The following is a 27,224-nucleotide window of genomic DNA, read 5'->3' as shown; positions in this document are numbered from 1 at the left end:
AAGGAACCCGGAGGTTCATTGCCGCTCTCACATAAGCCCACCATCGGTCTCTATCCTGAGCAAGATTAATTCAGTCTCTACCATCATATCCATTTTTATATTAGCTTCCCATCTACGTCTCTGCCTCTCCAAACGTCCTTTCCCTCCGGCCATCCAACTAACACTCTATATCCATTTCTGGATTCGCCCATACATGCTAGATGTTCTGCCCATTTCAAACCTCTGAATTTAATATTCCTAATTATGTCAGGTGAAGAGTACAATGTGTGCAGTTCTACGTTGTGCAACTTCCTCCATTCTCCATCCCTCTTAGCCCCAAATATCTTCCTAAGAATCTTATTCTCGAACACCCTTAACCTCTGTTCCTCAAAGTGAGAGTCCAAATTTCACAACCATACAGAACAATCGGTAATATAACTGTTTTATAAATTCTAACTTTCAAGTTTTTTGAGAGCAGGCTGGATGACAAGCTTCTCAAACGAATAATAACAGGCATTCCCCCCCCCCCATATTTATTCTGCGTTTCTTCCTGAGTGTCATTTATATTTGCTTTATCATAACAACAGAGAATAAAAGAGGGTTATTATTATTATTATTATTATTATTATTATTATTAGTATTATTATTATTGAATTACCTAGTTACTTTACGACGCTTTATCAACTGCTATAGCTATCCAGCGTCTGAATGAGATGATAATGCCAGCGAAATGAGTCCAGGGTCTAGCGCCGAAAGTTACCCAGCATTTGCTCTCAATGGGTTGAGGCGAGAAACCTCAGCCAGGTAAAGGCTGGTTCACAATAAACCGGGAACGGAAACGACAACGAGAAATAATGTTAAAATAAATATATTTAAATGTGAACATTCACAATTAACGAGAAGATTGCCGGAGCCCGGAAACGGGAACGTGAAAGTTAATTGTGAATGCTCACATTTAAATGTATTTATTTTAACAATATTTCCGTTATCGTTGTCGTTTCCGTTCTCGGTTTATTGTGAACTAGTCTTAACTTGTCCCAACCAAGATTCGAACCGGAAGCCGATCGTTTCACAGTCAGGTGTGCTAACCGTTACTCTACAGCGATTATTATTTTTATTATTATTATTATTATCATATCATTATTATTAGTATTATCATCGTAATCATTAGGATGATTAAGATTATGATTATCAGGATTATTATGATGGTTATTATTTATTACTGTCTTGTAAGTTATCATTAGGTACCGGTACAAGTATTAGAAATCTGATTAATTCTTAATTTGTTATTCTCGTTCCTATAACATATAGGATAATTATTATAAACCATATAGGCCTATATAATTTTATATTGTAACATGGCTAGAATACAATAATGATTGTTCTGTAACAATAATTTATAACGTGCACACCAATATAAAGTGTAGTTTTCTATAATATAGGCTGGTTCACAATAAACCGGGAACGGAAACGAGAACGGAAATAATGTTAAAATAAATGTACAGTATTTAAATGTGAGCATTCAGAATAGTTAATTGTGAATGCTTACCTTTAAATACATTTATTTTAACAATATTTCCGTTCTAGTTCTCGTTGCCGTTTCCGTTCTCGGTTTATTGTGAACCAGCTTTTAATATTTTCATGTTTCATATCATTGTGTTACAAACTATTTTTTTTATTTAGTTGTTATAAAAGATAGCCTAATTACTGTAAAGTGTAAACCATCCTGGACTATATAGCCTCATTTTCAACTACCGGTATTAAAATACCATTTAATACCATCCGAATAATAACGAGTTTTCAAGCGTTGAAGGGTTCCGTACAAATTTCACGGAACAAACGTTTGAGTCATGAGTCCCGCGCTAACAGGTTAACTCGCCGTTATTCGAGAACCAGTAAAAATTTTGAGTTGCCATCACTTTTAAAAGTAATTTCCATCCTTTCTCAACATTTCTCTCGCTTTGACCCCCCATCTAACGTGAAAAACAAAAAAGTTTGCCGCTTACTAGAGGTGAAGTCTGAATAGATCAATCTCCATCGAAGTTAATATATATTTTTTTTCACTTTCCAAAAAAGATTTTCAGTTCGATTTGTTTTCCTATGCTTTCCTTAGACATTGAGCTATCAATCCAAAAAATTACAGCGCGATTGATTATTATAGGAGCTACGACATGATATATATTTAAAGAACCGGGAAGTGTATAAGCCAATGCTTCCTATAGGAGCACGGCCCGAGCGATATTGCTTGCTTATCAGTACTACAGTCCCGCCTAGACCTCCGAGACTGTCGGGAGTGATCTAGTATCGGTAATCTCGGGAGCAAGAGAATCTCGTGTTCTCTATCAATGAGTCATTTGGCTACGTTAGGTACTCGCGCACTGGGCGAGACTGAGGTGATTACGCAACCGAGAACGGGCGATAATATGAGGCAGTCTGCCCGACTCTACTTTCCGCATCACAGGACGTCAGACGTGCATATTTAAAGAGAGGAATGTCACAAACACAAACACTGTCAATTTCACCTACAGTCACACCCTCCAATACTTGAGCAACTTTACACATTTTTTTATATCCACTGTTTTTCCCAAACACATTCTGGAATTTGTCCCTTTGTAATTATGCTTGTGAACCTGGTAGCGAGTCTAGTTTAATTTCCACGGCACGCACCTCCCTGTTTCAGACAACAGGTTTTTGGATGTTTCGAGTTTTTTTTATGGTGTCACACAAAAAGCTTAAATTTGCTAATAGGAAAGCCATATCGTTTTTAAATAACCATCTTTCAGTATATCTTGAAGGATATCGATTGACCAAGCCCGATAACAGGGAATCACAACAAGACATACTTACTTCATGGACATGAGCGAGAGGCGAGACATTTGTTTAAATTAAAATTCATACCCGAGCTCTTATCTGTTGTGTTTCACAAACAAAGCGTGGAATGAAATCATCTTCAGCAACAATAAACATTCCTGATTATGTGTTGCAAGATCTCTCCTCCTTGTCCACGTTAATTTATTCTCTAATAATAACACTGATATGCTGCCTAGCAGTTCTCAGAACTTGAGGCGATACTATTACAAAAATGGATCACGGATACACCACACAGCGCTTAGAAACTCGAAGCAACCAAGAATTCTTAAAAAGATAACGTACTTCTGAGTGACATAATTGATTTAGTTTTAAAATGTTTAAAAGTTCTTGTAAAAAATTATTTAAGTAAAAAAACTCAAGATTTATGTGTTTATAATAGATTTCCTGAAAATATGTATTTACATAATTTTTTTGTGAAAATATGTGTTTTTATGTGAAATAAAATTCGGGTTTTAAACTTGAAACATCATGTTCGGAATTTTTAACTTTGTTAATTGTGTTTTATCACACGCAAAAATAATATTTAATTACATAGAAATCCGATCCTTAATTATAAAATAAAATTATAATATATGAACATCATTACGATTTGGGATTGTGTGCAGTACTCGCCTCATGTTGAACTTAGCGAAAGGTAAAATGTATGTTGCAGAAAAATTGAATCCTGGCTGGAAAGAGGCTATATACGCTGGGACAAAATCTTGCAGTGGTTCCAAGGAATTGTGGATAAGGCCATGAATAAGGTTGACTGGAGTCCCAACATGACGGTAAGACAGTACTGCTTCAGTAATTTGCTCACATATCTAAATTAGAGACAGATGTTGAATGACAGCAGTTATAAATAAAGTGATTATAACAGGATATTGTGATAGGCTACTCAAGGCTAATACAAAACTCGAATATCAGATACCTACTCATTATTACTGTATTATTCTCTTACCAAATTAAATTGACGTACTTATTATTATAACTATATCTTACCAGTGTTTATTATTGTCACACTAACATTATTTATTCAATTTTCATTATTTACTTTCATGTTGTTTTATGGTCTAGATATTAATGTAATAACTATGTAAGCAAATGTATTTAATTAGAATTAGAGTCTGGCTGGGCGGAAGAGAAGGCCTACTGGCCTTAACTCTGCCAGATTAAATAAATAAATTATTATTATTATTATTATTATTATTATTATTATAACTATATCTTACCAGTGTTTATTATTGTCACACTAACATTATTTATTCAATTTTCATTATTTACTTTCATGTTGTTTTATGGTCTAGATATTAATGTAATAACTATGTAAGCAAATGTATTTAATTAGAATTAGAGTCTGGCTGGGCGGAAGAGAAGGCCAACTGGCCTTAGCTCTGCCAGATTAAATAAATAAATTATTATTATTAAATAAATAAATTATTATTATTATTATTGTTGTTAATTACAATTCCTATATAGAATTTGTTCTTTCAAAATATACGAGTAGTGCACACTAATCTATACTAATAATAATTTTTTTTATTTTATTGGGTTATTTTACGACGCTGTATCAACATCTCAGGTTATTTAGCGTCTGAATGATATGAAGGTGATAATGACGGTGAAATGAGTCCGGGGTCCAGCACCGAAAGTTACCCAGCATTTGCTCATATTGGGTTGAGGGAAAACTCCGGAAAAAACCTCAACCAGATAACTTGCCCCGACCGGGATTCGAACCCGGGCCACCTGGTTTCGCAGCCAGACGCGCTGACCGTTACTCCACAGGTGTGGACTCTACTAATAATAAATCTGTAGCCAAAATTTTTTTGGTAATTTTCGATTTTCCAAAAATAATTGGTGTTAACATGTATAATTAACCATCCTGAAACCGAAAATCGCTTTTTTGACATTTTTGTTTGTATGTCTGTCTGTCTGTCTGTCTGTTTGTTACCTTTTCACGCGATAATGGCTGAACCGATTTCGATGAAAATTGGAATATAAATTAAGTTCGTTGTAACTTAGATTTTAGGCTATATGATATTCAAAATACGTTATTTAAAAGGGGGGTTATAAGGGGGCCTGAATTAAATAAATCGAAATATCTCGCTTATTATTGATTTTTGTGAAAAATGTTACATAACAACAGTTTCTTTAAAAATGATTTCTGATAAGTTTTATTCTTTGAAAAATTTTGATATGACTGATATTTAATGAGATAAATGAGTTTTAAAATTAAAATAACTGCCATCTAAGGCGGTGTATTGAAATAAAAAACAAATGACTTCGTCTATAAGGGGCCTTGGACACAACAATCGAAAGCTATGAAACATAGCCTACAGACAATGTTTCTGTATTTGTATGGTAATATCGGAAGCTAAATTAACCGATTTGTATAATTAATTCTTATTTCATCATTGGAAAGTGTAGTTTCTCTGGATGGACATAATGCTATAATGTTATTACAGTAACTTGTGAGTGAATTGAGGACAGTTAAGATTAAAATAGCTTCTTATGCACAGAAAACTTGATAGGTTATTCTGTATATTCATTTCCTGTATTTCTTAAAATAATGTTTATGAACATATTCATTTTTATCTCAGAGAATTAACGAACAACGAGAGTGTATTGATTTAGTATGCAGTAATAGTACGTTAGCTTAGCAATCCATTATTGTATAATTGAAATTTTAACTATGCTCAATTGAATCGTGTTAAAATACATAAAATATATATACAATAAATGCAATGCAAAAAAATTGGGTAATGAGCCAAGCAGATTATGTTGCGCTGTTGTAAAAGCTGTTCCTCCTGAGATTCAAGAGCTCCCACAACAAATTAAGAACTTTCTAATTCGAGTACATTCGTTATCAACACACTTTTTACATAATATAATATAATATAATATAATATAATATAAACATAATAATAAATCTGTAGCCAAAATTTTTCTGTTAATTTTCGCTTTTCCAAAAATAATTGGTAATAACAACTAGGAAACATGTTAAAGGAATTGTCATTGCACCAAATGAGTGTCTCTGGATCAAAATGATCCCATTTTAATATTTTAAATACAATTTAAATTAAGTAACATATTAAACGATTTATCCTTCTTACAAATACGAATGTTTCCTGGATCAAATGTCCTATTTTAATTATGTAATTACTTTATATTTATTTCTAACGGGTGCAGCGGAGCGCACGGGTACGGCTAGTCCTAAATAAAGCTTTGCCATGACCAGTTCATAAAGATTTACTTGCGTCGATTACACAGACACACACAAATGTACCATCTTCTTGTCGATTATACCTAATAACTTAGGCCTATTACTGGATCTCTGCAATAGAGTTCCAAGTAAGTATACACTAGTTACCTTATCTGTTTATATCTTGTTGCAGTTCACAATTTTAGCTCTCCTGTTCGTCTTTCTGCTTTAAGTCCTTTTCTTCATCGTCACAGTCACCGTGGCGTCAATAGTATTTGATTATTGGTGGGACTAATTTTCAGAAAATTATTGAGGACGTATCCCCTTGACCCCCCTAGCCATGACGGTCATGAACCGTCATTCCAGTACCTCCATTAAAACCACTGTCGCCGTTTTCACCAATAATATGACACTATCAGGATTTCCTTCATTTCAGTCTTTACCAATTACTATTCAGAAAATTTAATGAATATTTTCTCTTATGTAACAAATATATAGAGTTAAACATTTTCTGAATACACTCTGTTTCATTGAATATTCAAAATATGAAATTAGCATTAAATAAATTTCGATTCAAATGTGTGTAAATACAAAATTTCATTATGACTTCTGATTTTTTTAATACAGGTATGTTAGGGAAAAAACCTACAATCACATCACTTATTCAAATAAAGAAAATTTCATCCAGAGAATTGGCGTCTGGAAAGATTCCCAAAATGCTAGCTGCGTTTCCACGTTGGATGGCTATTCCTATTCGTTATCGTAGATAATTGGTGCAGTGAGGGTCTCCAGTAATAGTCACCAAAATTATACCAATTTCGGAAACTAGGTCTTTTGCTTTTAGTCAGAATGTACAGTTAATTGTTTACTGATGCTACTAATAGTCTATTCTAGTGAGAGAGAAAAACAAAGATACTGTTAAATGGAAAATAAAAACAGCTATACTTGCTTGTATTTATGTTCTAGAAATTGTTTGTTATTTAAGAGACAAATTGGGAAATTTAGAAAAAAAAAAGAAATTAATAATCATAACACAAAGTAAAAGATAAATTTACATATTAAATTCTGTAGAACAAATTTTAGAAACAAAATGTGTTAAAATATGGGAAACAAAATTTATGACGAATCACCCTATTGAAACATACCATTTATTCTGTGCATAAATTCCTGTGTAAATATAGTATGTTACTGAAATGTATGTATGTATGTACACTACAATTGCGTATACACCCGATGGCAGTGATATATAATATACAATAATAACATTACAATAATTACAGTAATAAAATTACAACAATTACAGCAATAAAAAATAAAATAAACGTAATTCTAACTTTAAATAATAAATGCAATGAACCTAGGACTATAAATAAAAACTATGCTATAATAATAGCTACTATGCGTATAAGCAAAAGTAAACCTAACTTATAAGTACTTCTATTAAACCCAAATATTATCAACTTAAGTAAATACAAGTCACCTTAATTAACTGCATATCAACTTAATTACATGACACAACTTAGATAATTACACTGCACCTACAATTAAATTTTCAGTCTAATCTTCTCAACTTTTTCTTAAATGTATTCATTTTGAGAGGACCACCCTGAAAGTTTTCCGCAGATAAGCTGTTCCGGTCTACTATTGTGTGATCAACAAAGGGAAATTTTGCCACGTCCGTTCTTTGTTTTCTGCATTTAAACTTCCTAATATGATCAGCCCTGCCTAAGTATGATGGTGTCACTAATCTAACACTGATGTTGGTCCATGCTTTGTATCCCATTTGTGCCTTAAACAATGCGCTCAGTCTGGTTTTCCGTCGTCTTGATTTGAGAAATTCCCACTCTTAAATCTTTTAGTATCTCTTCGCCATGTCCTTTTCCCATTTTGACATATGAGTAGCTTAATATCAAAGACGGACATCTGACCTCAATCAAAATTTAGATAGCTGTGGCTTTTTATACAATTTTTCATGCTATTTCCAGTTATAGTGAAACCATATGCAAATTCTAACACTATATTTATAAAATAAATTGTGTTAAATATTACAAAGAACACTGTGAATTAAAAAATTGCCTCTAGATCAAAACTATGGAGACGACAGATGTACGTCTTTGATATTAAGCTACTCATATTTTTCTGCCCTGCGTTGGACGTTTTCTATTGAATCTATTTGGTTTTGTCTGTACGTATCCCAACCTTCTGCTCCATATTCCATAATTGGGCGAACAAGGGTTTTGTACGCTAATTCTTTTGACCTTTGGTTAGCATTCTTAAGAATACGCATAGATAAACTGTAGCCTATGTGTGTATAAAATACTGTAATTTATAATTAGTAATTATTTTTTTCTAATAATTAATACAGCTTTTATTTGTTTAGAATATGATATAACTGTTGTTCATAGTATGAATTTATGTCCCTTTAGTGTATTTTTATATTTCTTTTAATGTATTCTATCATATCTTTTTTTTACTTTTATATTTGTTTTGACTTGTCCCTTACCATTGTATATGATGTATTGGACGAATAAACAACTAACCAACCATCATCATTAGCATCAGCAGCATAACAATCTTCAACATCAGCGTTGACATCATGATCATTATCATCACCACAAGATCTCTCAACAGTTCCATGATTCTTTTCATTTTGAACGTGTATTATGCAGTTGGATAATTTCAGTAATTTGTCAACCTATTATAAAAATATCAATGAAAGTCAGAAAATAGATAAATGTCCATTTAGCTGCAAGGAATTTAATCTAGTGGACTAGAAACCAGAGGCAGGCAAACAGCCTCTTATAGTCCCGTCGCTCTTATTTCCGGCAGCCAGTCACGTTACAGATCGGTTACATTTAAACGTGTGCGCCTTGTGATTCGCTTCTTATGACGTTATACACTTCCTAAGGCTAGATAAATACTTAAAATAATCGCCCGCCATTTTGGTTCTTTCGTTGGCGTTCGCAGAAAGCAGACGAGGACGTTAATCGCCGCTTAATTATTTGCTTAATTACAGTGCGTTTGATTTATTATCATAGGAGCTACGATATAATCATGTTTAACAGTGCGGCAAATAGATTCCTCGTCTGGTAGTTCGGCAACGAAAGAACAAAAATGGCGAACGATACTGCCTACCTAGTCTTTATAGAGTCTTCACTTCCTAAAGCATAAGCAAAGAGGAAGAGTCACGCTGGAAATAACAGCGACACGATTTATAGTTCCGATCATTCTCATAGGCGATACTAGCGGGCCGATATCGCCAGTTCCGAGAATCGTATTATCGAGACTGCTATTCTCGAGACCGAGGAATACCGATATTCGTCCTGTTATCGTTAAATTTCCGCTCATCACTGCAATTCGTGACTCTAACTGAAATATTAATGTTTATAAAGTAATTCCAATAAGGCACAGCAGTGTGGTACACAATAATACAGCACATTACGGCAGTCGACATTCTTACAGAAGTCACACTATTTTAATAAACTATTTACATACAGTATTGTCTTTTTGGAGAAGCAAAATAATGCACCATTTTCAGTCGTTGCCTAATGCCTAAGCTCGTCTAAAACAATAAAAGTTGTGGTTGGAGCTATTATGTTCTTTCTCGCTATCAGCATTTCCTTGACATTCCCTATTTAATCATTCGAATATTGTTTCATAGTGTTCTGAATAGCGCTATAGTGGTGGATATTATACAACCATATTATTATATTGCGCTTTGACATCTGGATGTTTTATTTATTGGGTTATTTTACGACGCTGTATCAACATCTCAGGTTATTTAGCGTCTGAATGAAATTAAGGTGATAATGCCGGTGAAATGAGTCCGGGGTCCAGCACCGAAAGTTACCCAGCATTTGCTCGTATTGGGTTGAGGGAAAACCCCGGAAAAAACCTCAACGGGGTAACTTGCCCCGACCGGGATTCGAACCCGGGCCACCTGGTTTCGCGGCCAGACGCGCTGACCGTTACTCCACAGGTGTGGACCTGGATGTTTCGTTCTGTTATCAACGGCATCTTCATTAGCATGAGTAATACATTTTTTCTCACTTTCCAAATAAAATTTCATTTTGATTTTTTTTCGTATGCTTTCCTTAAACATTGCGCTATCAATTAAAAAAATTCAGTGCGATTAATTGACTATCATAGGAGCTACGACATGATATATATTTAAAGGACCGGGAAATGTCTTATAAACCAATGCTTTCTGTAGAACTGCACGAAACTATCCCGGCATTGCCTCCACTATTACTACAAGCTCATAGACTTCCCATACTGTCGAGAATGAGTAGTATCGACATTATCGGAACCAAGAAAATTTCGTGTTCTCGATTAATGAGTCATTTGGCTACAATAGGTACGCGCGCATTGAGTGAGACTGCGAAGATTGAGTAACCGAGAATGGACTCTAGCCTACTAGAAACACGTAGAAAAAGTGACCCATCGGCAATTAAATTATCTTCAAAACAAAAACGCCACATAGTTGTTGTTTAGTCTTAGTGAACTGTCCGAAGACAGGTCTGAACCTCACAAGTGATACCAACAAAGTACCACTTATGAGGCAACTATACCAGATGATAATAGAGTAGGGTGGCCAGTTCCTTTCCCCCTCCATTGCATACATCGCTGACTAGTTACATATTACACTAATCAGACTGATGTATATAAACAATTGTTCTTCCTCTGATATATCATCAAGTGAGATATACTGCCTGATGATAGAAGCGTGTATCAGTCAGAACCTCAATCAAAGAACGTCACATAATATCCTGTTTAATTATAGATGTATTAACAAAAGTAAGAACATGCTGATTGTGATTGCACATCTACTATGTTTCTTAATACATTAACTAGACTATACATAAAATACTCTCGTAAAGGACACTAAGGCCCAATTGTATAAAACTCCCTGACTAAAGATCAACTTTGATCGAAGATCGGAAAGTGAACCGAGTTCAGACACTTCTTCTGTTGTATAAAACTTTTCTGCGGTCAAATTATCTTGGTTCAAATGCAATCTAAGTTCACGTGAAAAGGATTTTGCAACATCGCATAAACAGGTGAAGTATGTGATGCGCGGGCCAGGTTGTACAGGTTTATCCAGTGTTGCCAATGTAGCGACTTTAACTTTTTTTCAACGACAATTTCTTTTTATTTTTAAATTGCTTAAATAGAGATTTAGCGACCTTTTTTAACACCTCATAGTGACAAAATTTAATCTTTCTTTGTTGATAATGAGAAATCTAGCGACTTTCCAACTACTTTTTGGCGACTTTCCGTACACACTGTTGGAGACACTGGTTTGTTTTGTGGATTGTAAATAATGGCGGACAATAAGAAGATTGACTGTTTTCCAAATTGTTATCATGTTATGGTGCTTGATACTGCTAAACATAATAAAGCTTTATAAGACGACAATTTTCGTTTAGTAATACAATTAATTGAAAATTTATGAATGTACCTATGATATCCATTAATAATTAATGGTTGTTATAAACATAATATAATTATAGGTTATGTTATTTGATACTGCTGAATACGATAAAACCTTATAGAATATAAGAATGTTTGTGTATTAAGGCAAGAAATTGAATATATATAATATATATATATATATATATATATATATATATATATATATATTAATAATAATGGTTATTCTTTTTGCACAATCTGCCACTCGTATACTTCAAACAGAAAAGAAATAACTGAACTTGGATCATCTAACTTAATCGGAGAAATTTCTTCAGTCAAAGTTGACTTTAGTTTAAGACAAATTAATCTGAGATTAGACTTTATACAACACAAAATTCCAAGTTCAGCTAGAACGAGGATCAATTTAACTTCTGATCTAAGATTAAATGGTTTATACAATCGGCCCTAAGTCTGCTGCTTACTGATTCTATGATTCTTCTACTTGTAGGTGAAACGATCGACGCCTGGGCCAGCTATGACTCTTAATGTGACATACGTCGTAACACACAAAAAAAAATTCTCGGTGGACTTAGTTCCTGTCTTCACATACGGATGTAACAAGTGGCCATCTGAACCACTACGCCAGTTGAACGATATTCCTCGAGAGATCGATTTAGGAATTCTGGTAAGCAAGGAAGAATAAATCCATACTTTCCACTGATTTCATTTTTGGTGTCAGGTAAGATAATAGGTCACTTGAATAAAAATCAGTAAAATCTTATAAGTGCTTACTTTGCACTGCATGTTATTACAGATTAGAAAAAGAAATTACAGTTTTTCAATTGAATAAAACTTTATTTTTATTGATAAGTAATACCTGGAAAATTTTAAGAGTTTACTGAATAATTAAGTGAGCAAATACCTACAATCTGTTAGTTGTAAGAATAATCCTACAGTATACAATGGCACGTGACTGAAGTGAGCCTTGATTGGCCGCAGTTTGGCGCCAGCGATTCTCAGTAAGTGATCCCGTCCACTGTTGTACACTCTGTTTCATGTTAAACATTTCCCGTTACTCGTCAAAGTAGGCCTAACCTCACTGCTATGCATTGGTTTGCTTAGGAAACTGTTACTTATAATTTATTAATTGGATTCAATTCATTTAACTTATTATATACATTCAACACATTTCTTTCTCTCCGCTTTTGAGAGAGTTTCCACTTTTATGTTTAGTAACCACACACACATTGAGTATGCAGAAGCCATACTAACACGTGATTACATGAACATGCTCAAGTGGCGCCAGAACAGACTACCTTGGTATTACTCTTCGTATTCATCCGCTTTCAAAATAAATAACAAAATATAAAAGTAGCTTTTCTTTTACATAATGTTTTACGTATGAGTGAAGTTTTATGTTTCATCGTATTTAATAACTAGAATTCAATTTTCATTTTCAAATAATACATGGTTATGGTTTCCAAATACAGAACTATATGCCCTGTGTTGTGTTGTGTGGGTGTATCGACTGACAATCACATGCTTGTGTTTTCATTGAGATTTTTCTTATAGCGAAATGTGTATACATTCAGATCTGTCATATTGCAGATGGCTTTGCTAAATAACGTAAAGAAGATTTATTTTCTATGAACTTCATGCTTTCACCTTTTGTTTCATCGGTGTCGGGTAGAAAATAGTCTCTTAAGAAATTAATACTTCCTCTTTCAAATCTCAGAACCTTCTCTTTGAAATACTGGAACTAATATATTTTTGCACTTCTTTTTCCCCGACGTATACGGTATGTAGAAAAGCTCTGCTACTCCTTTTCTTCTTCCTTTTCTCCTCTGCCACGCGTTTTATTCTACTCTTCTTCCTTTTTTCGTCTTCCACGTCTTTTATTCTACTCTTCTTAATTTTCTCCTCTGCCAAGCATTCTTTTTTTTTTCCTTTTTTGCTCTGCTACGCCTTTTATTCTTCTCTTCTTCCTTTTCTCCTCTGTCACGCCTTATATTCTACTCGTCTTCCTTTGCTTCTCTACCATGCCTTCCATCCTCCTCTCCTTTCTTTTCTCCTCTGCCACATCTTCTCTTCTTACTTCTTTGTTTTATCCACTGCCACGCCTTTTCTTATTTTCTTTCTTTTCTTCTCTGCCACGCCTTCCCTCCTCTTCTTCTTTCCTTCCTCCTCTTTCCTCCTTCTCTTCTTCCCTTCCTCCTCTGCCACGCCTTCCCTCCTCTTCTTAACTTCCTCCTTTGACACGCTGACCTACTTTTCTTCTTCCCTTCCTCCTCTGCCACACCTTCTCTCCTTTTTTTTTTTTAATTATGGTTTATTTAACGACGCTCGCAACTGCCGAGGTTATTATCAGCATCGTGTGCCGAAAATTTGTTCCGCAGGAGTTCTTTTACATGCCAGTAAATGTGCTGGCATGAGCCTGTCGCATTTAAACACACTTAAATGTGATCGACCTAGGCCAGGATCGAACTCGCAACCTCGGACATAGAAGACCAACATTCTACCGACTGCGTCACCCAGGCCGATTCTCTCCTCTTCTCTCTTTTCTCCTTTATCATTCGTTCTCTTTTTTCCCTTGTCTTCTCTGCCACGCCTTCTTTCCTCCTATTCTTCTCTATTCTTCCTTTTCCTTACGTCCTCCTCTGCCTTCTCTTCATTATCTTGTTCTTCTTTTTACGTTTCTTCTCAGTCTTCATTCCTTTTTCTCTCTCTCTCCAAATTGTTTTATCTTCTTATAACAGGTACACTTCCTCCTTTTTTTCGTCACACCTCTTGCTATTTTCTTCATTCTCTTTCTCCTGCCTTTCTTCTCTCCTTCATTATCTTCTTTTTATGTGGCCATTGCCCTATACTCGACTTCTGTGCCTCCTCGCTCCAATTTTCTCGCTATAGTTCCTCTTTCCACTTACTTGTTACTTTAAATAGCTTTTCTTCCTGTCGTCGCTTCTTTTTTATCTTATTTTCAGTTCTTTTATCGTCAAGCACCATCTTCTGCTCGGTTTGACTCATCACTTTCATTCAGTGAATTGCCATTTTGTTTGTGACAACATCGCTTACATTAGTATAGCATACAATTAATACAATATTTACAAACTGTCAATTTCTGTTACAGAAATGGTGCGTTGTCCCAAAGGGCCCAAAGAACAGCATGGCACCAAATCTTGAGTGGAGAATGTCTTTCTACCCATTCGAAAAGGAAATCCTGAAGGACCTGGGCAACATGAATCCGGTGATCAAGATCATGAAGGTGCGAAACAATTCTGATTCAGCAATTACAGTCTCAGAAGAGGCTTGAGTTCTTGTAGTTGTACACTGGCGTTCAAAGATATCTGACCCCTGCTAATCGATAGTGATCGATAATTTGTTCGTGTAAGTGTGGTTTTTTTTTAGATATTACTTCAATTACTAGATGGCGAAGATAACAGTCAGTGTCGTCAATAGTACATAAATATATTCGCATTATAAAATTCAAAATTTCTTTCCCCTCTAATGATTGTAAAAAACACTAGATTTAATGAGAAACCGTCCAATTTTGTGTTAAATTACTACTACGCAATCCTTCCCCATACTTACTTACTACTGGCTTGGAACCCGGAGGTTCATTGCCGCCGTCACATTACCCCGACATTGGTCCTTATCCTGTGCAAGATTAATCCAGTCTCTATCATCATATCCCACCTCCCTCAAATCCATTTTAATATTATCTTCCATTATACGTCTCGGCCTCCCCAAAGGTCTTTTTCCCTCCGGCCTCCCAACTAACACAATCCTTCCTCATAATATTGTTAATAAGATACAAAATAAACTGGTGAAATTGCACGTGTATCGTTAATTAGAGTAATTAGTTGGTGTTAATCTTTATTATCCTAAAACAAATAAGCGTAAATAGTAGACTATATTACAATAATGGCATTTACAAAGTCTGTTCACTAACCTTGTAAATTTTATTTCAGTGTTTTCAACTTTTTTGTTGCGTCCCCCTTCTGCACTGATATACAGTAATTAATCATTCCGCTCGTCTTATAGTTTGACAGCAAAATGTTACACAGAACACTCTCAATTCTGTCTGTAATTTACACGTATCATTTCCACAGAACATTTTTTCTTGAAGATTAAATTTAGTTCTTCGTTTTCACACACTTTTTTTAATTGTCAGCCTACATAAGCAGGATGCGAATTAAGATTTCTGATGAGGGTGGGATAGAATCCTAGATAGAAAATACCATACATAAAATAATAATAATAATAATAATAATAATAATTATTATTATTATTATTATTATTACTTACTTACTTACTTACTTACTGGCTTTTAAGGAACCCGTAGGTTCATTGCCGCCCTCACATAAGCCCGCCATTGGTCCCTATCCTGAGCAAGATTAATCCAGTCTCTACCATCATATCCTACCGCCCTCAAATCCATTTTAATATTATCGTCCCATCTACGTCTCGGCCTCCCCAAAGGTCTTTTTCCCTCCGGCCTCCCAACTAACACTCTATATGCATTTCTGGATTCGCCCATACGTGCTACATGTCCTGCCCATCTCAAACGTCTGGATTTTATGTTCCTAATTATGTCAGGTGAAGTATACAATGCGTGCAGCTCTGCGTTGTGTAACTTTCTCCATTCTCCTGTAACTTCATCCCTCTTAGCCCCAAATATTTTCCTAAGAACCTTATTCTCAAACACCCTTAATCTCTGTTCCTCTCTCAGAGTGACAGTCCAAGTTTCACAACCATACAGAACAACCGGTAATATAACTGTTTTATAAATTCCAACTTTCAGACTTTTTGACAGAAAACTAGATGACAAAAGCTTCTCAACCGAATAATAACAGGCATTTCCCATATTTATTCTGCGTTTAATTTCCTCCCGAGTATCATTTATATTTGTTACTGTTGCTCCAAGATATTTGAATTTTTCCACCTCTTCGAAGGATAAATCTCCAATTTTTATAGTTCCATTTCGTACAATATTCTGGTCACAAGACATAATCATATACTTAGTCTTTTCGGAATTTACTTCCAACCCTATCGCTCTACTTGCTTCAACAAGAATTTCCGCGTTTTCCCTAATTGTTTGTGAATTTTCTCCTAACATATTCACGTCATCTGCATAGACAAGAAGCTGATGTAACCCGTTCAATTCCAAACCCTCTGTGTTATCCTGAACTTTCCTAATGGCATATTCTAGAGCGAAGTTAAAAAGTAAAGGTGATAGTGCATCTCCCTGCTTTAGCCCGCAGTGAATTGGAAAAGCATCAGATAGAAACTGGCCTATACGGACTCATTATTATTATAATAATAATAATAATTATTATTATTATTATTATTGCTGTTGACATTACAGTGATGAAATGTAAACATTGGAAGTAAGAATAATAAAGTAATAAATAAATTCACCTCTGTATCACACCACGACTGGATCATACTTTTAAAAATAGTTGATAAGATGTGTAATTCCTAAGTTATTTATTGTTGTCAGCTTGCGAGTGATAGTGATCATAATACATCAGTATTATTTCATTTGGTTACTTTACACTTTATAAAGTAAACCCGTATTAAAACAATTAATTAAATTTTGTGAGGGGGATAGAAGTAATTCCTGGCAGGGATGTTAATATGAATTTATGAGAGGGGGATGACTTTTCAACAGGGAGGAAATTCCCCATTTCCACATTAATTCGCACCTTGTACATAAGAATTCATATTCTTTATCGCATTTTTGGAAGAATACCCGTGCATACCTTTCAGATATAAGAACATTCATTAGCCTAAATGCAATTTCTCCCACATTACAACGTATGGAGTTGGGACTGACAATCCTCCTCTGTTAACAGCTTCAAAGTTTTTATCACTAACGGTTTCCCTTTTAATCACTTCCGTGCGATGTTCACAATATTTTTGTGCTAATTTTAAACGAAACATAACCACAAATATACAGGGTATATCAAAAAGGATGGCACAAACTTACACGGTTGAAAGTACCGGTACACGATAATGGAAGCAAAAAAGTCCCAGTAAACACGGGTCCGCAAACTAGTCGTTTGCGATAAAATTACGAATTTATGGTTACAAGCTGACTTCATTGTAAACATCGTCCTAGTTAGTACAAATGAATTTGAAATTCAGAATTTACTATTAATTTTTCATTTGATCCATTTTCTCTGAAGCGCTGATTGACCCTTGTAAATGTACGATTTTCGGGGTGTCCTCCATCAGGATACGTTTCTTGATACAAGCATGCAGCCTCATGTGCATTACCGTTAGCCCTACCATACATGAAATGCATACCCGCATACTCTTCGTTACTGTAAGGTTCCATTGCAATTACAGTAGTCCTACTGGCACTCCTCAGACAAGTGACATGATTGATACCTTTTTCAGACTGTGTACAATACTCTATTCGTCCTGTGCGTTCTATGTATAGGCCTACTGTATTCTTTCTAGGCACTCTCATCACTGCTTTCTTTTTTCCATGCAACTGTCACACACGAATGTTGTTGTTGTTGTTTTCTAATGCCAGGCGTTTGACAATAAAGTCATTTGACCTCTTGCACTCCAATATTTTTCAAAGATATTATCATGACCAGCCACTGAAGCACAGATTTTGAGAAGTTCCGAATCCATTTCTTGGTTTGAGTTGCACAATGGACAGTTAGGGGACTGATATATTCCAATTCTATGCAGGTGTTTGGCCAAACAATCATGGCCTGTTGCCAATCTAAATGCAGCTACAGACGATTTTCGTGGTAAATCGGGAATTAACTGTGGATTTTGATGCAGAGACTTCCATTTTTTCCCTTGAGATTGTGTTATAAAATTTTGTTTGTTGAAGTCTAAGTATGTAGATTTAATAAATCTTTTCACAGAGGAAAACGTAGATTTAGTAACAGGTCTGTAAGTAGCAGTGCTGCCCTTCTTTGCTAAAGCATCCGCATTCTCGTTTCCCAGGATTCCACAATGGGATGGTATCCATTGGAATACAATTCTTTTATTGAGTGATATTAATTGAGAGAGCATTTTAGTTATTTCTGCTGTTTGAGATGAAGGTGTGTGTTTAGAGACTATTGATAGAATAGCTGCTTTGGAGTCTGACAATATAACTGCATTTTTAAATTTACTGATGTGGCATAGAAGATTCCTTAGACTTTCACTTATTGCAATGATTTCTCCATCAAAACTTGTTGTTCCATACCCAAGAGCTCTATAAAGTGAGAAGAGACAGCACGTAACACCTGCACCGGCACCTTGTTCTCTGGAGATCAAGGATCCGTCAGTGTATAAATGAAGCCAGTTTTGTGGAGGGTATCTAATATTAATTGTCTCTAAAGACAATTGTTTTAGTATTTCAGTGTTTAGTTCTGATTTCAGTATTTCTTCTGTTAAATTTAGATTATATTCCATATTTAATAGAATTAAACAAGAATGTTTCCTTTGCACACAAAATGTTCACACTCTGAGCAGATTTTCTTTATTTTCCTGTCCTTTATCCTAGGGTACAGATGGCATCGACTTTGGGTTGGGGTAGCATTTTGCGTTTCATTGATTGCTTAGTTGACAATGAAAATCTTGAAAATCCCTCAGATCTTTGTGTAGCATATGGTTTCACTAAGTCTTCGCCTAATTCTAGTAGAAATTGGCGCCCAGCATCGCTGTTTCGTTTTATATCTGGTTTCACAGAGGAAGCAATGATATATGAATTAACTGCAGCAATGTCCACTAAATTAGGTAAGCAGTAACACCATAGGCTATTTCCTAGTTTTTCACAGAGTTGAGTACTGCCTGGCAAGCTTGTCCATGGTATCTACTGCCCCTTTAGTTGAGTTATAATGCAATGTTATATCAGGCTTTGAGGTACCGGTATCTGTGTCAATCTTATCATCATGATGTTTAGTCGATAACAGAATAACAGCTTGGTTCTTTTTAGGGACAAAAGAGACCAAACAAGAAACTAAATTCAAAACAACCCTCTGACCTTGATTCAACTCAGAAGTATTAAATTTTTTATGCTCGACCATGCCGAAATGTAAGATCCGGGGTTCGATCCCAGGTGGTGACAGGATTTTTTCTCGTTGCCAAACTTTCAGAACGGCCCCGAGGTTCATTCAGCCTCCTATAAAATTGAGTACCGGGTCTTTCCCGGGGGTAAAAGGCGGTCAGAGCGTGGTGCCAACCACACCACCTCATTCTAGTGCCGAGGTCATGGAAAGCATGGAGCTCTATCTCCATGCCCACCAAGTGCCTTCATGGCATGTTACGGGGATACCTTTACCTTTTTTACCTTTTACTAGGCCGAAATGTAGTAATAATACACCTGGTAGCAGACCTTTAATGCATGTCATTAAAGTACACCTACTCATTAAAGGTCAGGTCTTTCAGCCAATGACGACTCAGGTTACAACTGTTCAGCCAATGACAGGTCAGCTTTCTACCGTTATAAAATCGCAAGTATCGATTATTCTCGGATATGCAATCGAAAGAGAATTAGTGAAAAGTCACGGAGGCTGGAAATCCAATACTGTCGCAGAAGGTTATGTTCTGTTACTATAATAATTAGCGTTAATTGTAAATAATATTCAAATAAATTCAATTTGTCATCTCGTTTTTCAATGTCTAATTTAATTTCAATGTTATCTCTGTAGGTTCTTATGGCCTAGCAAGATCAATGTTCCTCGGAAAAAATCAATACTTTCACGTCTGCGCACATCTCACAACATACGGGACATTGCTAAAAAATTAATAATATCAAGTTAGAAATATGGTCGAGCATAAAAAGTCGTATGAAACTCGCCTATAATGGTAATTAAGAAGCTTGTATGAAAATTATGAAACTCGCTTGCGCTCGTTTCATAAATATCCATACTCACTTCTTAATTACCTTCATTATAGGCTCGTTGCATAATGTACTATTATGATATAAATTACGCATTTTACTGGTATTTTAAGCGCCGTGTAGAAATTAATTTTTTACGCGTAACTTCGCAACCTTGCACTTAAGTAAAATACTTAGAATATCAATGTGATAGGAAGAGTGCACAAACGTTCATATTGTTGAGTGATGTACTTCGCTATGTTCTTTTATAGAAATAGAATAATTTATTAAGGATAAATTTTATGTAATCTCCAAGACATCATTTATTTGTCTGAATTTCTCTCGTTACAGCTTCTTCGGGATAGAAAGAACTGGGTCAACCTATCCAGCTACTACATCAAGACTCTGTTCTTATGGGAGCAAGAAAAACAAGAGCCAGAGTTTTGGAAAAGCAATACTAAAGGCTACCTTTTCATGCACGTTAGTATCACTTTCAGCAACTCATTACCATCAACTAAGCTAATACAGAAAGGCAACTGTAAAATGAATTACTCTAGAAGCAGCGCAATTTAGTGAATTTCAAATGTTGTTAAGAAAACAATTCAATATAAATAAAAACTTTTTATACATCAGCATTATAAACAGTCTTTATCGTTAGTCAAAATCGTTCACAATATGCCACATTATTGTAGCAGTGCCGTAAAATATTACCATGACAACTAAAACGTCATGATTTCTATTATGAGGGCATAACTTGTGCCATAAAATAAATATTACGAAACGATTTATCGTGCAATGATATTGAATACATGACTGCTGTCATAGCAACCCATTTTTCATAGACCATGATTTCAAACTACCCATCATTAAAAATGTAATATTGTTAGTTCTTTATTAATTGAGTAGTTTAATATCAAAGACGGACATCTGTCGTCTCCATAGTTTTGATCTAGAGGCACTTTTTTGTTTCATAATGTTCTTTGTAGTATTTTAACACAATTTATTTTTATAAATGTAGTGTTAGAGTTTGCATATATTATAGTTTCACCATAACAGAAAAGAGCATGAAAAAATGTATAAAAATCCACATTATCTAAATTTCGAACTGATGGTCAGATGTTCGCCTTTGATATTATGCTACTCAATTGTTTTATAATGCTGTCGTACAAAAAATAGAGTATAAAACACGTTCATAATGTTATACATTTATTGCAGTCTTAAAAATTAGAAAGCTAGCTTCGTTTGTTACATAAACATTCACTCATGCAATAAAGTATAGCATTATAAACTAGTTTCATAATATACTATTTTTGTTGGTTCTTCATTATTGTTGCTGCTGCTGCTGTTGTTGTTTATAGGCCACACGTTTTAACATCTAGGTTACATCGCATGTGCAGGATCTTTGGACACGGTAAATCAATAAGCTGTAGGGTGCGAATTGACGAAAGAGATGCTGGGGATCGTCCCTTCTGGAGAATTTTGTGTCCTCATCTGAAATTGTATTAATTTGTCCCTACCAGGTGTTGGTCTTTCACTGAAAACCCAGCGTTTTCCAATCTTTCATATTTTCTGCCTTCCTCTTATTCTCCGCATATGATCCATATATCTAAATGTCGTCTATCATCTGATATCTTCTTCTGCCCTGAACTCTTCTCCCGTTCACCATTCCTTCCAGTGCATCCTTCAATAGGCAGTTCTTCTCAGCCAATGACCTAACCAATTCCTTTTCTCTTTGTGATCAGTTTCAGCATCATTCATTCTTCATCCACTCTTTCCAACACAACTTAATTTTTTATTCTGTCTGTCCACTTCTCCATATCCACATTTCAAATGCTTCTACTCGTTTCTCTTTACTTTGTCATAATGTCCATGTTTCTTCCCCATACAATGCCACACTCCACACAAAGCATTTCACTAGTGTCTTCCTTAATTCTTTTTCCAGAGGTCCGCTGAAGATGCTCCTTTTTCTATTAAAAGCTTTCTTTGCCATCGCTGTCCTCCTTTTGACTTTCTGGATGCAGCTCTACTGCTTATAGTACTGTACATCCCAAGTATTTGAAGCTGTTCACTTCTTCTACTGCCTCATTTAGAATTCTCAAGTTTACCTTCTTCATTTTCCTTGCGACAACCATGGCCTTCGTCTTGTTTGCATTTATCTTCATCCCATACTGCTCACAGCTTGCTGTCATTTAGCTCCAGTAGCATATCCCTTAGCATCGTCTCCTCTTCTGTTAACAATGCCATATCATCAACAGATCGTATGCACTTTATTCTTCTTCCTCCTACTTTTACCCATCCCATGTTCTGAAAACAGTTCTTCACCAAATCCTCCTAGTAGATGTTGAACAGAGTAGATGATAAAGGGCATCCTTGTCGTACTCCTCTCCCTATTTCACTTACTTCAGACATTTCTTCTCCTATGCTGACTTTGACTCGTTGTTTCACATATATAGGTGACTGAACAGCCTCCTGTTTTTCCAATTCACACATATTTTCTTCAGGATGACCATCAGTTTGTTCCAATCCACTCTGTCAAACCCCTTTTCTACAAAAACTATATACACTTCTTCATTCTTCTCTAGGTATCTTTCGCCGATTGTTCGTAGCAGTTCAATTGCATCTCTCGCACCTTTTCTCTTCCTGAAGCCAAACTGCTCTTCTTCCAACTGCCCTTCCATCTTAGAATATAAACGTCGATTCAGTATTCGCAGGATAATCTTCGCCAAGTGCGATATCAGGCTGATAGTCCTTAACTCCATACATTTCTTGGCGTTATTTTTCTTCGGTATTGGCAGCAACACTGTCTCCGTAAAATCTTCAGGCCATACGCCTTTCTCATATTGCATAATGATAGAATTTTACTTCTTGTTTTCACCCAAGCATTCCACTAACTCAGTGGGGATTCCATGAACTCCTGTTGCTTTCCCATTTTTCATTTCCCTAAGCGCTAGTTCAACTTCTTCTCTTAAAACAGAAAATCCTTTTTCGTCTTCTGATACGGTTGCTTCGTGTTCTATGGCTAACTTTCCTGGACGATTCTCTGCCTCATACAACTCTTCTACATATTTCGTCTATATGTTCAGTATTCCTGTTTGTCTGTTATTTCATTTCCTATTTCGTCTTCTATCAATCACATGGATTTTCTGTTCTTATTTGTGAAGTCCAAACATTTAACTTCGCGGTACAGTAAATCATATCTTCCTTTTCTCTCTAGATCCTCTACTTCTTTACATTTCTCTTTCACCAGTCTTCCTTGGCCTTATCAGTTTCTCTTCTTAGTTCGTTGTTTCCTGTAGTTTCTTCCGTGTTGATGTTTTTTCCATTTTTTCCTTTCCTCCATCCTCTCCAACATTTTGCCTGTGACCCAAGGTTTCTTCATTCTCACTCATTCTCTGTAACCCATTGTTCCTTCTGCTGTTGTCTGTATACAGATTTTTAGATGAGTCCAGTACTCATTATTATTCTCAGGTGTGGATTCTAATGTAGCGGCTTTCTCTTGACATAATGTAAAGTAAATACTTAGACATTTATTTATTTCCTTATTAATTTTGTAATCTCTTCTACTACTGTATACTTCAATGAAAACACCCTGTAACTGGTTAACAATTTATTTTAAAAAATTCTGAATAAATGTTGCTTAGTTTATTGAGGGGAACAAAAATATTTTAAAAAAATCCCATGGTTTCATTTTAAAATCTTAAGATGCACCCCGGCGCCCCCTAAAGGGGCCCGGGGGAAATATTGCCCATTTCACAGTTTGGGAAACCCCTTCCCCCAATAAAAATTAGAAGACAAAGCATTCGGTTTTCGTGTATTCGTTTAAGAGATATTAACTTGTAACACTTTATGTGGGCCACCCTGTGTGTGTATATATATATATATATATATATATATATATATATATATATTTCTCATTTCTAAGTGATATAATGTTAAAAGTTGTGTATAGGTACACTGGCGTTCAAAGATACATGACCTGCGATTTTATGATCGCGTAATCAAACTTTCCAATGACGAGATAAGTAAGAACCAAAGATGCAAAACATTTACAAAGTTGAAATATTTTCACCAGGTTGCACAAATATTGAGGCGAACAAAAAAGTGTCAGGAAAAATGATTATGTAGACAAAGCATAAATTATTCTCAGTGACAATATCAGCGGTTTCCAGCTAAACCCATTGTTGTTTTACAATGAGTAGAGGGAGATGAAATACTGAAGTCTATAATGCGGGTATATTTATGTACGATTGGCAACACTAACCATTATCTTCGCCATCTATTCATAGAAGTCATAACCAAAAAGCCACACTTACATGAACAAATTACTGATTACTATCAATTAGTAAGGGTCAGGTATCATTGAACGTCAGTAAACATTTATTACCACAATTGAAGGTTTACATAGAGGAACGTTTCCAGATGCTAAATCGACTGGTGGATTGTCTCAAAAAGGAGAAAATTGATTTCTTCTGGGATCAGAGAAGTAACCTCATTGCCAATCTTAAAAGTGAGATAAGCAACAGGCATGGTGAAGTGGAAAAAATCCAAGCTAAGTTAAAGAAAGCTCTTGTCTTGAGTGATAAGGAGGAGCGCACAAAGGAATTTGAGAAGATTTTTAAACCGTAAGTGTTGTGACTTTTCATTTGAGAAATTTTCTGAGATAGTTTTATAGTTAACAGTATTTCTACAGAATGTTCAATTTAAAGGAGGACCCGCCATAGACAGTTTCAGTTCCATACCATGTTGGAAATGACGTTCCTCCGTTTCAATGTGTTTATCCACAATTGTTGCTTGGTTACTAATTATGTCGTAGACCTACTTATAATCTGGGCGGTATTAGGGGGTGGCAAATTGGGCTTGCCTAGGGCGGCGGGTTTTAGGGGGGCGGTGAATTTCTGGAAACTCGTAGATAAAGAAACTTTGGTGAAATGGAACGTAGCCTGGTATAGAGTATTAAAGTAACTATGGTACTCCACAGTCGTTCTGACCTTTTCATTTCAGGGTGCGAAATCCCTGGAGGGGGGGGGATAGGTAGGATTTCTCCCCCACCAATGATTTTATCCCAAGAATTTCTCCCCACTAAAATATCCCGGGGGGGGGGGAGTTTATTATAACGAGACAAACAGCGAAACATACACTATTAAAAATATTTTCATTTCAAGAATATTTTTCATTAGATGACTAAAAATAATACATTAAACTTTATGAATATCAATTAAAATATCAGCAACAATCGATTGGAAATATTGAATTCGCTTCTCTCTAGTAATGTTATATATAATACTAGCCCCAGTCAATCGAACCCAGACATTGTCAAAGAAAGCGGAAGGCTTTAAGACGACGACAATGTTAAACGGAAGGCTTTGAGTTATAATGAGCCGACGACAATGACACCTTCTTGCGGCTGTGGATTGTAATTAGTTTATTACAAAAAACATCTGCTAGGAAAGTGGTCAACAGTGAAAAGCGTTTCATTGTCGCGTACAAAGGAAAGCGCCTGGGTGGAATGAGCAGTGAAAGAAACTGTAAATGATTGTTGTCAGTCTATCTATTGAAACAGACGAACGAACACTGAAAACTAACGCAATGAAACGTACAAAAAGTATATTAATTACCCAGTTCTTTAAACGTGATAATGTTAATACTAATATACCATCAATAGATTCGGTGATATTACAAGATTCGGTAAGTGAAAATGTGCGGGAAAACAAAAGTAAAATGACTATAAGTGAAGAAACGATCTCGGAGGTGGAGTATTTATCTTTTAATCAAGGGCGGCTTTTGGGGTAGTGCCAGTGTGCCATGGCATCGTCAATGAAAGAAACAAAAACTAATATCCTAAAAAGCAGTTGTAATAGTTTATTTCTACACATTTTATTCGTATTTCATCTGAACGAGCGCGCGCACAGATCGGGACGCACTCTTGCAGCGTTTCTCTGAACGTTGGAGCCACTTCAGTGTGGCACTGCCTACGTCCATATAACACGGTACAAAAGGCTACTGATTCTATATAGTTTATATACGTTTCTTATGGCAGACACTGAGCCGAATTCGATTTGACTCAGTAGTTAACATTCCGCCCGCTAGAGCACAGTAATGCAGAATTTTCGCTAGATGGCAGGGTTGTTGGAGACGTTAGGCAGGAACCATCAACCGCAGACTTGCACGAAAACACAAGTTAAAGTTCCGCGCCAAATGTTAATGTTATGTTGCCATTTCAAAACTAAAGCACATAACTTGGATTTGAATGTGTAAAGTATTATCCATTTAACTATATTAAATGCAGATATAGTCATGGTTCTTTTTAGAAAGATAAATATTTTTTCATATTATGTAAAACTGTTTGTTAATGTTGTGTAATATTTGTTTTATTTTGCGGCAACTAAATATCGCTACACTGTTGCTATAGTATTGAGGCTTCTGTTAACAATACATGAGATCTGTGCAGGACATGAACATGTGTTATTCAGGCCGCTGCCTTGGATTCATCGGCCTGTTAAATAAAGTGCAAACGTGTTCGTTTATTATCTATATCACTGTTTCTCTCGTGTGTTTTTGCCAGTAATTTTACCAGTTATAAAAGTTATTTGTATTTGACTAACAATACTGTGAAAGTTTTGCATTATCTCTATCTGTAAATTTCGTTATTAGTTTCGGAAATGTTATTGTAACTGTTACTATAGTCCCGACGCTGTTATTTCCGGCGTGACTCCGCCTCTGCTTACGTCTTAGAAAGTGAAGGGTCTATAAAGTCTAGGTAGGTAGCATCGTTCGCCATTTTTGTTCTTACGTTGCTGAGCTACCATACGAGGAATCTATTTGCCACACCGTTAAACATTATCATGTCGTAGCTCCTATGATAATAAATCAAACACAATGTAATTCAGCAAATAATTGAGCGGCAAATAACGTCTTCGTGTGCTTTCTGCGAACGCCAACGAAAGAGCT

At 35.6% G+C, this 27,224-nt stretch overlaps 1 protein-coding gene across 7 annotated transcripts in view; it reads left to right on the top strand.

Annotated features, from left to right (window-relative positions):
• Positions 1-27,224, top strand: part of LOC138699498 (cyclic GMP-AMP synthase-like receptor) — a 60,773-nt gene that overhangs the window by 26,567 nt on the left and 6,982 nt on the right. For all 7 annotated transcript variants that reach the window (XM_069825429.1, XM_069825433.1, XM_069825428.1 and 4 more), the window contains 5 exons: positions 3,503-3,617; positions 11,955-12,131; positions 14,574-14,708; positions 20,628-20,756; positions 24,696-24,898. In XM_069825429.1, coding sequence (XP_069681530.1) covers positions 3,503-3,617; positions 11,955-12,131; positions 14,574-14,708; positions 20,628-20,756; positions 24,696-24,898 — 759 coding nt within the window. The remainder of the gene's footprint in view (positions 1-3,502; positions 3,618-11,954; positions 12,132-14,573; positions 14,709-20,627; positions 20,757-24,695; positions 24,899-27,224) is intronic.

This window comes from Periplaneta americana, chromosome 5 (assembly GCF_040183065.1).
Source record: "Periplaneta americana isolate PAMFEO1 chromosome 5, P.americana_PAMFEO1_priV1, whole genome shotgun sequence".
NCBI classification, from domain to species: Eukaryota; Metazoa; Arthropoda; class Insecta; order Blattodea; family Blattidae; genus Periplaneta; species Periplaneta americana.
The sequence above is the reverse complement of the archived record's forward strand: the minus strand, read 5'-3'. Positions and strand labels throughout refer to the sequence as shown.